Here is a 13,147-nt window from a genome sequence, read left to right as displayed (position 1 = left end):
AGTGTTTCCGCTGAATATGGAAGCCTCCGATTGGCCGAGTGGTGTGGGGATTCCCCAGACGGAATCCCGACCCAAAATGGCGGCGACCAAATCGCATGCCTTGTCGTTGCAGGTTATTGCAAAATGTTCAACAACAAAAGCTCGGACATGTAAAATGACTCTTCCACACGCAGTTGTTGATACGCCCGTGTTTATGCCAGTGGGAACTCAGGGAACGCTGAAAGGACTTGTCCCGGAACAATTAGCAGAACTAGATTGTAAAATAATGTTAGGCAACACATATCATTTAGGAAATCGTCCAGTGAGTAAACATATGCTTCAAGTCCCTTGATAAATTGTACCCATCGACAAGTAGCGTTGGGTTAAATCTATTCATTGTACATATATTTAACATCAAACCAGTATGAACTTGGTCAAATGATAGAAATATAAGAATAGATAAATTAGGATAGAAGTGATTCGACCCGTGGCATTTGATTGCCAATTTAAGAAATTTGTATTTTCGTTTGCGTTTCCATATTTCGAAATAAACACTAGGTCCTCCCAATAACGGCCTTATGTTTCCTGATTGGCTGATAATAAAATGATCGGGGCTTGTCTTGCATATTATGATGATTGTTTGGATGAACGATGCCACTGATTTCATATTGGTATCAATATTTTTCTGTGTGTGTGTGTTATGGAGCTATAAACGTAAAACAATTTGGCAATGCACCATTCATAAATGCAAATTATATTGAAGTCCACGTAGAAATCATGATATATAAATAGCCATGTGTAGATTTGGCAGTCAAGTTGACGGCCTGTTATCACACCTGGTACTACATAAAACAAGGATATGAAGTCAGTGAGGGTGAGTGAATGAGTTGGGTGCAACGCTACTTTGAACAGTATTCCAGTTATATTATCGCTTGTCAGCATAATGTGGGAGCAAAGCCCAAACTGATGCTGGTCTTAAACATTTGCCACTTTGGTGAAACCCACGAGCACGGGTATGGTGCTGACAAACCTAGAAACATGATCAAGGCGAACCAGGATTCAAATCACAGGTTCAGGCGTGCCAAAGGAACGCAACTCTGCACATCGAATTGCAGCACCATTGTTAGACAACTCGGTCACACATGCCCCCAAGGTCAAGAGACACGTGTGAAAGTCCTAGCTGCGGTTACCCACGTCCAGTTATCATTTGATATCTGTTTTCCTTCTGAAGGCTACGGACCATCCTGTTAGAAAGAACTGCCAGCTTTAAATCCTACAGCCCACTTCTACCATGACCATGTTGACTGCTTCTCTGAATCACTATAGGGGCGGTTGGGTAGCCTAGTGGTTAAAGCGTTCGCTTGTCACGCCGAAGACCCGGGTTCGATTCCTGACATGGGTACAATGTGTGAAGCCCATTTCTGGTGTCCCCCGCCGTGAATATTGCTGGAATATTGCTAAAAGCGGCGTAAAACCATACTCAATCACTCACTCACTATAAATCATAAGATGTTATATAAATCTACATACCAATCTGTACTTTAATCGCTTGTCACCAAATATGTACAATTTTCTTCATATTGAAATGCAGCTGTGAAATCCAGGATCGAAAACAAAAGCTTGTACAGGTTTTGTTGTATTCAGTACAATGATGTGTGTTTCATTAGTGTTTTGTTTACAGGGTCCAGAGCTTCTGGAAAAAGCTGGGGGACTCCACAAGTTCATGAACTGGGACCGAGCACTTTTGACCGTATGTATATAAGATGTGATAAACACACTTTCATATCTACTTCCTAAATCCCCAAGTCTGATTGGGTTTTAACTTCTAATCTTTTAATTATTCTTTACATTTACTCACACGAATATATGCCATAAAGAAGAACTCAGTCCTACATGGATCCGAGTCCCAGTTGAGTCTGCCATATATCCTTTGTCCTACAATGGATCCGGGTCCCAGCTGAATCTGCCATATATCCTTTGTCCTACAATGGATCCGGGTGCCAGCTGAATCTGCCATATATCCTTTGTCCTACAATGGATCCGGGTCCCAGCTGAATCTGCCATATATCCTTTGTCCTACAATGGATCCGGGTCCCAGCTGAATCTGCCATATATCATTGTCCTACAATGGATCCGGGTCCCAGCTGAGTCTGCCATATATCATTGTCCTACAATGATTCGGGTCCCAGCTGAGTGTGTCATATATCATTGTCCTACAATGGATACGAGGCCCAGCTGAGTCTGCCATATATCATTGTCCTACAATGTTTCGGGTCCCAACTGAGTGTGTCATATATCATTGTCCTACAATGGATCCGGGTCCCAGCTGAGTCTGCCATATATCATTGTCCTACAATGATTCGGGTCCCAGCTGAGTCTGCCATATATCATTGTCCTACAATGGATCCGACCCCAGCTGAGTCTGCCATAAAATGTTAGTCCCAGCTGAGTCTGCCATATATCCTTGTCCTACAATGGATCAGAGGCCCAGAGTCTGCCATGGATGTTAGTCCCAGCTGAGTCTGCCATGGATGTTAGTCCCAGCTGAGTCTGCCATGGATCCGGGTCTCAGCTGAGTCTGCCATGGATCCGAGTCCCAGCTGAGTCTGCCATGGATCCGGGTCCCAGCTGAGTCTGCCATGGATCCGAGTCCCAGCTGAGTCTGCCATGGATCCGAGTCCCAGCTGAGTCTGCCATGGATCCGGGTCCCAGCTGAGTCTGCCAACGGATGTTAGTCCCAGCTGAGTCTGCCATGGATCCGAGTCCAAGCTGAGTCTGCCATGGATCCGGGTCTCAGCTGAGTCTGCCATGGATCAGAGTCCCAGCTGAGTCTGCCATGGATCCGGGTCTCAGCTGAGTCTGCCATGGATCTGAGTCCCAGCTGAGTCTGCCATGGATCCGGGTCCCAGCTGAGTCTGCCATGGATCCGAGTCCCAGTGGAATCTGCCATGGATCCGGGTCCCAGCTGAGTCTGCCATGTGTTGTATGTGATGTTATTGGTTTGCAGGACAGTGGGGGCTTCCAGATGGTCTCGTTACTGAAACTTGCAGAGATAACAGAAGAAGGGGTTAAATTCCAGTCTCCACATGATGGATCCGAGATGCTCCTCACACCTGAGAAGTCTATAGAAATACAGAACTCAATTGGTTAGTGGATATTGTGTTATGCCACAATCAGCAACATTCCAGCTATATTACATCAACCTGTACATAAGGCCATAGTGAATTAATTGCTAGATTATCATTCCCGCCCGACTCACAACTAACAGCTGAAGGTCAGGGGTTTGATCCACTGCTGCATCATACCAAAAGATGTTAAAAAAATGGTATTTGTTGTTACCCTGCCTGGCGCTTGGCATTAAGGGGCCAAACGAGGATGGTTCTGTTTGGAGACGTACTCTGTTTCTGAGTGGCGTATCCATGTTAAACTGTGGCATGGTATCTCGGTGGGCTAACACTATAAAATCGGCATTAGTCCAGACTAGTACAAGCAGCCACAAACACACACACGTGCATGGACATCACTATATAAGTGCAATAATTTGGACATTTAATCTCACCTCACGGCAGTGGGGTAATGGGGACCTAACCTGGTCCCCAGAGGCAGAATTCAGTTGGTACTAGTTACAGCTGCGAGAAGTCTTCCAGACATGAAGTGCATCGTTTCTGGTACCTCACCCAGAAACCTTTAGATATCTCCAGGGAGGCTTTGCATCTGCTGATGTTGGTTGGTTGTTCATGCCTCACGATGTTGTTGCAGGGGCTGACATCATCATGCAACTGGACGACGTTGTTCACAGCACAACAACAGGGCCTCGTCTAGAGGAGGCAATGTACAGGTGAGTCTAACTCTAACAGTTAGAGGAAGCCAGACAGCTGTGGGCCACTGTGCCACTGAAAATGTCTTGAAGATACACTCACTCCTGTTTAAGGCCATTGTGTCCTGGCAGATCAGGTTATATTTTCATTCATTCTTGAACTGTTTTTTCTGGTGCATCTTGACTTCTCTTACAGCTGTAATTGTGAATTACAGAACAATCCGCTGGCTTGATCGTTGTCTGAAGGCACACCAACGCCCACATGACCAGAACATTTTCCCAATCGTGCAGGGAGGACTGGACCGGAACCTTAGGATCAAGTGTGCTAAAGGTGGGACCCAAACACATTGTTGAGTGACTGTTAGTGAGAAGTCGTTCTGCCACATCTGACCCCTATTGATGATAACTTCCCATGAGATGGCCCACGTACAGAGGGGGCCACAGGTGACCCAGTTGTCTCATGTGCCGCAATTTGCCATGCAGAGTTATGTCCCTTGGGCACGGTTGAAATCTATGATCTTGGGTTTGAATCCTGATTTGCCCCGATTATGTTTCTAGTTTGTCAGCACCATATCCGTGCTCTTGGGTTTCAGCAAAATGGTAAACGTCTTATACATTCATCACTTCGGGCTTTCATCCCACATTAAGCTGAAATGTTGTGATATATCTGGAATACTGTTTAAAGCAAGATTAAACCCAACTCACTCACGTATAGGCTCTTTCCCATTGATTTTACAATAACCATTAGAAGTGGCCTTTATTTACTTAATATAACAGGGGCGGTCGGGTAGCCTGGTGGTTAAAGCGTTCGCTCGTCACGCCGAAGAATGGGGTTCGATTCCAGACATGGGTACAATGTGTGAAGCCCATTTCTGGTGTTCCCCGCCGTGATATTGCTGGAATATTGCTAAAAGCGGCGTAAAACCATACTCACTCACTCTTAATATAACCATTGTTTCATTTTGATAAACATATAAGTTATAAGAAAGCAGCGGTGCCTGGCATAAGCAGTAGAACAAAAATCAGAGTCTACATAATTTAACAGTCTGTGACAGTTCCTGTAAATATGATTACCGTATTCGCCCTGCTCTAATAAGCGCCCACAGCGATATTTGCTAATATATTGGCTAGTGAACAATTCCAATTCCTTCCGATTGATCAATGTACACAAGACTTATTTATTCGTGTATAGTACACACTCGTGTGTTATATGCACCCTTAATTATGGGCAATTAAATTCTTGAAAAATATATCTGTCGTGTATAATACACACATACTTTTTTTGGTATCATTTCAGGCTGTCAGCATAAACCACGAAATTTACAATCTTTCAACTCTGTTGTTTTTCACCAAAATATTATTCTAAAAAGAGCATAAATGGTCATAAAAAAGACTTTTCATTGATAACTGTATCAACTCTAGCCTTCATCAAGTCATAACAAACATAGTCAGTTAATCGTAACTTGGGTATTAAATCTATCGTCATGTGAGTTGTTAACAGAAAAATCTAATCTGATCTGGAACATGGCTGCCAAGGCAACTGTTTGAAAATGTCATTTTTGGATTTTGCTCTGCCATTTCTGCATGTATCATTCTAAAATTCGATGTGCAGCAAGTATGTGGTTTTGGAATAACATGTACTATGTATTTTTGAATATTTTGATTTTTGATCCATCTATGACCTTTGACTTTCACCTGCCCTCATTTTACTTGTGTTTATTTCAACACCTCCTGAAATTACCACGACTCTGAGCATTGATGAAGCTGAAACTTTGCATGAATAATCTTAGCAATATTAATCTTGATCTGATGCTAAACATTGACTGATGAAGCTGAAGTTTGGCATTCAGGTTCCTTCTTATTCAAATCAGTTATAAATCTTTTGGGGAAAAATATATTAAAAATCAAATTTTACAAAAGGTTTTAAAATCCTAAACTGTGCATGAATGACTTGTTTCTAAAGTCATAATTTGATCATGTCTCTGCTATTTAGATCTGATTTCATATGAGTAGTTTTAGAGACGCCATTACTAGGGTAATGCAACTTCAGTTTAGGTGAAAAGATAGGGATGATGTGTCGAGCAGGATGCTTTGGCAAATGACTGATTCTTCCTTATGAACATGACTTTAACTGTGCATTTATTAATCAGATCTGTGGAGGTTGGAATACACTGAAACTATCTATGTTATCTCAGAGTTGACCAAACGTGATGTTCCTGGCTTTGCAATCGGTGGTTTGAGTGGCGGAGAGGAAAAGACTTACTTCTGGAAAATGGTGGATGTGTCTACAGACTATTTGCCTGACAACAAACCCAGATACCTTATGGGAGTCGGGTAGGTTTGCAATAGGTTGGGAGTTTGGGAAAGGAGAAAATAAATTACAGTGGAAATATTTTGTCATTTAACAGAAAAATTCATAATGTCATTTGTTGTACAAAACGGCTGTGAAGTTGCTGACAGTTGCTGCAACTTTTAACTTTAGGAACAGGACAAGGACCCCTCAGATTTCCAATCTGCTCATTTTCTAGGATATTGGCTGATTGTCAATCAAAATTTGATGATGATATATAGAAGAATGCCATATCAAAAGTTGATAATATCCAGAAATTGTTTTAATGCCATTTGTCTCTAACCAATTCACTGCCCCTTGATTTACATGCTTCACTTGGAACTCTGCTATCTCCTAGTCCTTATAGACGGAGTGAAACCCAGCTAGTTCCCGACAGTAATCACTCCTGCTGGAATCTGAAATACTGCTACCATTACTTGACTTCAGGTTTGCTGAGGACCTGGTTGTGTGTTCGGCGCTTGGCTGCGACATGTTTGACTGTGTATTTCCCACAAGAACCGCCGTAAGTCTGTTCATCAGCTTCATTCAATGTTTCAGGTGTGTCAGATGTTTCGGTTGATCATGTAAAATTATGTCCTCCAATATTTAAAAAATGACTTTCACCCAAATGGTAAGTTTTGCAAGATAAAATAACAAAAACTTATTTAATGTGTCAAGTCAGTATTGAGGTTTGTGATAGTGCCCATGAGATACAATGAAATCTTAATTCCAAATCCAAGGACCACTGTAAATATACTGAAACACATTGAAAGACATGATCAACAAAAAAACGAAAAATATGCTTTTGTGCATTTAATGAGATAAGAGCCTGTATGATGAAATTGTTGTTTTAGATTATCATATACCCAGTACAACTTACTTATATTTTTGTGGCCATATTGCCAAATATTACAAAAAGTCTAATATGCGTTTTCAAATTGGCTCAGAATACATCAAGTATCTTTAGTTGAGGGCAGATGTAGTGCTGATATGGCTATGGATCATAAAGTTACCAAGCACAAAGTCTAGCTAGAATGATTGAAAAATGCAGATGCTTGTTTTGGAGACATTTCTGATTATAAGCAAGTGTGAGATCCAAGATGGCTGTGTTTGTGCTTGATTAGAATAGATCCCTCAACTTATGCTTGTTGTACAGGGTGACTAATGGGTACAGCCTTCTTTCCCCTACAGTTGATGTCATCTACAGTCAGTTTAACTGTGGTGAGCTGGGGTGACTCAACAACACTCAGCTGATCCCATCCCTCAGATGATAGGTCCAAACTCCATAATACTAGAGACAAAAACCTTAATACAGTTAAAACTTCAAATAAAGCTGAACAATTTTAAATATCCTGCTCAGGAGTAGTTTAGTAGTAAATAAAGGCTACCCCTTCTCTGAGTAGTCTCTCATAATGTTTAAGAACATTATAACCTCGGATCAAAGCATCTTTCCTTTGAGTAAACAGATTTCTGAAAGATATTGCTAAGTCAATTAATTATCATTATGTGTATTTATTATTATGTGTTTTTGGTAACTGAGGGTATATTAGTGTTTAGTTAATTTAGTTAAAATTGAATTGTTTGATAGACATTTCTTAGAAGTTGATGGATCACAAAGTAGACTGGTTTATATACAACTTCTTTATTATAGAAATAAACGACTTGTGGTCATTGTTCATCATACAATAAAACACTGCAGTGTAGTTTTATTGTACGATAAACAATGACCACAAGTCGTATATTTCTTATGTGAGATTGCAACATATTGTCTTTTTATGGATGTCAAAATGTGCAAGCTTTGAAAACATTTACCCATATTTAAATAAGGATGACTCCCTGAAAACAATCTGACCTTGGCAAGTCCATTTTATGTAAAGGGGGGGGTTAAGTTTTGTATTCGCACCATTTTCACGTCGATGACCTGCACCTTTTCTTCCAATACCTATTGTCAAATCTCTCCACTTTTGGGTATGATTGCTTGGCCATTATGTTCATCTGCATTGCCCAGCTACATCTATGGGGAACAACTCACTAGACACGACCCTCTCAAAAATAACGTCGTCTAATATATGATGTCATCAAGTTGCGAGCACATGTTCAAATCTCCAGAAATGACGTCCTGATTGAACAATGTTTTATTATGCAATAAACCACGCTTCGTTCTTCATTGTTCTTTGCGATATATTGAAGAGCTATTTTATATTGTACTGTATTAGCAGCGATTTGGTATAGATCTTTACACCCTTGTCAACTTGGTTGAACTGTTGAACAGCTCAGAGCAGTAAGTGTTATTTTTCAGAAATATATTGATATTATATAGTGCTTGTTCATCTGCAGCCGGAGTACAGAGCCATTACATAGGTTTGACCTTACCTGACCCTTCCCAGTGCTATAGGTGTAGCGTCAAGTGAATATACAAATCATTGCATTTAATCAGAAATGCTCTTTGTGCTGAAATGTTAGATTTTACAGAGCTCCAGATAAGCTTTTGGTGTTGTGGGAATTTTACCCATGCATTTTAAAATCATTGGGTATTAGTAATTCTATCTGGGTGTTCAAATTTCTGTTACCCACCAGTTTTTACACATGTGGGTATTTAAGTTAAATATTCAAAAACACTATTCATCTAGTCCCTGCAAACTGGTGTCGTGTGGGTTTGAGAGCTATAAAGGACTCAAAAATACCGCGATACTTCCACAATAAAGTGTGATGGCAAATGATCATGATGTAAGTGTCATCGTGGAGTTTGGCAAGGTTGACGGAATGCCCGTTTATAATTTCAAAATGAGTTGCTGATTTGCTAATCGAATACGCAGGGTTACTTCACAATATTTTATGATACGTGCAAGTTTTAATTTTGTAGCGTATCTGTAATGTTCGTTGCGTGTTTGATACGCTTGGATGTTATATGACCGTGTATTTCTGCATTTCTGATGCGTATTTCACGCAGATACGGAGCTTATCTGGAGCTATGATTTTAGAAATGTAATAAGTCAATGGCAAAAGTCAAATAAACAAATATGGTGGATGCAGTAAAATTTTGAAGTTAAATCAGTACTTTTAAAAAATTGGGCATAGCTTTCGCGCACCCAGCTGGGTCTGGGAGCAATACTGCCATAAGCTTCACCCCCCCCACCCCCCAGACACAAGGACAACTGTCACAAGTGTGCAATGTCTTGACACTTTCCCCATGTTGAAGCATATTGAAAAAAACTTACCTTGTACTTACTTACCTATTGTTGAAAAAAACCCAAAACAACATTGCAAAGATAAGACATTAATACAACATATATCCCAGTGTTATGGGTTTTCGGATGCTGAAGAAACATTCATAGTTTTCTCGCTAATCACATGAACAACTGTAAAACATCTCATTCACTTATAGGCTAAAAGACAACTTTATCCTAAAAAAACCCAACGTTTTAGTGCAAGTATTCGTGATAGGAAATGTATGATGTCCGAAAACCTATGATCCGATGATAATAGTATTGTGTCATGAATAATAATAAAAGCTCTGATCAAAAACAGGACAATACGCGACGGTTCTCTGTAAATCACAATGATAATTTTCAGAGTATTTTTTTTTAATTCTTGATTATATTTTTACGTGGTAGATGATTTTTTCCGAGGACAACTGTTTTTTAAAAACACGAAATTTCCATGTTTCCGCAGAGATTTCACATCCCTGATATGATAAATATATTCCTCTTGGTAGACTGAGATGTAATGTGGCTGTTAACCTTCTAGCACCTCACAGGCAGCTTGGGTTGTATACTCCCCAGGGAGCTGAGAATGAAAGTCATGTGCTCACTGATCCATTGACCTGGGTAATAACAGTGTAGCGCTATTAGCATCCACTTGGTGAATGAAAATTAAATTATATATGCACATATTATTGTTGGTGTTGTTCTTGTTGTTGTTATCACTCTCTCTTATACTTCTTTTTCTAATCCTACAAGGGCTGGTTTTTGAAGTTGTCAGCGTATTACCCCTCAAATCACTAGTGCAAAACTTTTTTTGATAATACTGTACATGGACTGAACTGTGGACGATAATGGGCAACCCACCTAATTCTATAGGGTGGTCAGGTTCAGTGACTAGGTTCATTGTAGGTCTCCCTGACAGCATGGGGTGTTGGGTCCTGAAATACATTAGAAATTGGCGTGACAGAATTGGTAAAACCAAAGTAACTATTGAACATTTCTCTTACAGAGGTTTGGCACGGCCTTGACACCGGATGGACAATTGAATCTGAAAAATAACACATTTGCTCGTGACTTCCGCCCTATAGACTCGGATTGTCCGTGTTCCACATGCAAGACGTACACCCGGGCCTACCTCAACACTGTTGTTACCACGGAGACGGTGGCCTGTCAGCTCCTGACTGTACACAATGTAGCCTATCAGGTAGGTAACTAGATCCAGGTTAGAATGGGTCTTCAGCTACCCATGGTGTCGTAAGAGGCGACTATGCTTGTCGTAAGGGGTGACTCACGGGATTGACGTGGTTGATGTGGTTGATGCATGATATCATATCCTAATTGCGTAGGGCGATGCTCAAGATGTCCATCACTGGATTGTCTAGTCCACACTCAACTATTTACAGACCACTGTCATATAGCTGGAATATTGCTGAATGCAGCATTAAACAACAAACAAACAAATAAAATAGATTGGTGCAGCCTCTGCAGGACATCAGTCAATTCACTGATTCTGACGTTGTAGAGTTGTCTCCCTTTGATGCTAGGATTAACAAATTGTGGATTCAGAGCACAGATTTCCCCTGATAATAATCCTTCATCTTATCAGCACCATACCAGTGTGCATGGGTTTCACCAAAGTGGTAAATGTCTACGACCTGCATCAGTTTGGGCTTTCACAGCTGAAGCCGAGATACCATGCTTTGAAATACTGTTGAGCACGACAAACTCATTCATCATAGCAAAGGCGTATATGTGGATACTCTCCGTCAGTACAACAAACATAAATGGAAATTATCAAAAATCATAATTCCTGAAAAAATTGGTTCAGTAGATTTTCTTGAAATTGTGATTAAAACCCAGGACATTTACGGAAGACTTCATTAAATATTTCAATGTAACCCAAAATATCATGATATTCGCAAGTGAAAATCATGAAATATATTTCATACGATACGAATTCACAGGAACTTTAAACATAGATAGTTCTTTCATCTGACCAAAGCATCTAAGGACTTTTTTAATCCTCCGCTTCACAAATTGATGCATAAATAGGACATAATTTACAATTTTGTTGCCTGCGTGTTCACCATCTTGCTTTTAAAGTTGGCGCCACGACATATGACTGGCTATTAGGGCTGGGACAGGTAACTCGGGTCGGGTGGGTCCTGTGTAGGACCTGGGTACCCACAGGACTACCTGGACCCGTGGTTAGTCACATGATATATTGTTTAGAGACAAAAACTCACAAAAGCTCAGTGGTTACACTACAAGTTGCTAATGTTCGCATTTCTCTCTGACGACAACACATTCCTTTTGTGCCACACGCACTTGTATATGTTTGAGTAACGATAAAGCTCCAGTCAACTTCAGTGTATGCATGATCTGATTGTTTGATACATGTATCTAAATAATTTTGGCCAGGGCTACGGTAAAACAAATCCCAATCAGACATTTTGTTCCCAACTCTTGAGCCCTGTAGTGGGTACCAGGGTAGGGTCGGGTAATAGGGGGTCGGGTACCTGGGTAGTAAATGCTTAGCGCGCCATGAACCCCTGCTTCACTTCAGTGAAGACAATCAAAGCAGACTGCTTATCCTATCTATAAACGTCTTTGATCATAGGTTGTAAAGCCCTAAGACCTAAGAAAAGTCATCTTGATAACAAACGATGAGGTATGATTGATAGGGCCTAGCAATTGCAAGTTATAAATAACAGAAATCAATGAAATATTTTGACAGCCTTCTGTGTTCCTGCAGGTGTGAGATCAGGGCCGTAATTTAAAGGCAAATAATGTATTACATATTACTGTCTTATTTGTGTGTCTTAGGAAAACCCTATTTCGAAGGCTATTTCTTATGGCCAGCCTTGAGAAAGTCATCCAGCCGTACAAAATATATGTAGCATATTTAGAGGTGAGAAGTGACAATGATAAAACAGTGTCTGATGTCATTCAAGAAAAGCCAATATTGTTAATGTGTGTGGAAAAAAGAAATTACAGAGGACATTGCCTCTCTACCTGATTTTGTAATTAATAGCATGTGAATGTGTGACCAAGTATTAAAGCTAGAAACAGCTGTATTCCCGTGTATTCACAGTGTCCTGAAGCTGACACACGCAAGTTTTCCTCACTACCCGGTGCGTAGGCTGACCCGACAGGAGTTAAAATGGCACTTCTTCTAACACTAATACATTTGTATTACAGGTCTACATGTTGTGTACTAGAGTTGACACAGGCAGTTCTCCGTGAACTCCGTATTTCTGTTACATGTCTTTGTCCATGTACATATTGTTTCCACATCTTGTTGATATTTCTTCCAGCTGACGTTAATGAAAGGGATCCGAGAAAGCATCATAGAAGATAAATTTCCAGAATTCATCAAGGAGTTTTTTCGCCGGTACTTCCCCAAGGGAGACTACCCTGCATGGACAGTGGAGGCACTGGCCAAAGTAAATGTCAGCTTATCTTGACCAGAAGTGGTGTATCTCGTATCCAGTCATAAATATATATATATGTGAATCAACTTACTTGTTTGTGTTGTCTGTCAGAAGAAGTTTTGTACCATAAAACAAGATGGGTCGATCATTTCATAGTATTTATTCAACAAAGGTAAAACCTGACAATACTGTGCAGTTGCAAAAACCTCCTAGTTGATGTACACCAAGTACTTTCCAATAAAAATAGAGGCCAAAACCTTACAATTTACATGTAAAAAATAAATGATTGCATAAGCATGATGTATGCAGTATATAAAGAGATAAAGCATAAAACAGATGCAGATAAGACATGAGCAGAGTATTATCATAATTTTCAGATATGACA

At 40.3% G+C, this 13,147-nt stretch overlaps 1 protein-coding gene across 1 annotated transcript; it reads left to right on the top strand.

The window, feature by feature from the left end:
* The first annotated feature begins 76 nt into the window (after nt 1-76).
* LOC139473046 (queuine tRNA-ribosyltransferase catalytic subunit 1-like) lies at nt 77-12,815 on the top strand. The gene is made up of 9 exons (XM_071255559.1): nt 77-301; nt 1,661-1,729; nt 2,987-3,125; nt 3,739-3,817; nt 4,012-4,127; nt 5,992-6,130; nt 6,573-6,648; nt 10,338-10,532; nt 12,646-12,815. The coding sequence occupies exons 1-9, from the start codon at nt 77-79 to the stop codon at nt 12,793-12,795; spliced, it is 1,188 nt and encodes a 395-aa protein (XP_071111660.1). The 3' UTR covers nt 12,796-12,815.
* Nucleotides 12,816-13,147: the final 332 nt, after the last annotated feature.

The sequence above is a fragment of the Haliotis cracherodii genome, unplaced genomic scaffold, assembly GCF_022045235.1.
Source record: "Haliotis cracherodii isolate W230 unplaced genomic scaffold, xgHalCrac1.p SCAF_26, whole genome shotgun sequence".
Taxonomy (NCBI): domain Eukaryota; kingdom Metazoa; phylum Mollusca; class Gastropoda; order Lepetellida; family Haliotidae; genus Haliotis; species Haliotis cracherodii.
This window is presented reverse-complemented; position numbering and strand designations above follow the sequence as displayed.

Coding starts and splice junctions, on each gene's coding strand:
- LOC139473046 (XM_071255559.1), top strand. CDS start 77: ATGGCGGCGACCAAATCGCATGCCTTGTCGTTGCAGGTTATTGCAAAA. Junction 1,730..2,986: donor GGGACCGAGCACTTTTGACC/GTATGTATATAA, acceptor ATTGGTTTGCAG/GACAGTGGGGGCTTCCAGAT. Junction 3,126..3,738: donor AGAAATACAGAACTCAATTG/GTTAGTGGATAT, acceptor ATGTTGTTGCAG/GGGCTGACATCATCATGCAA.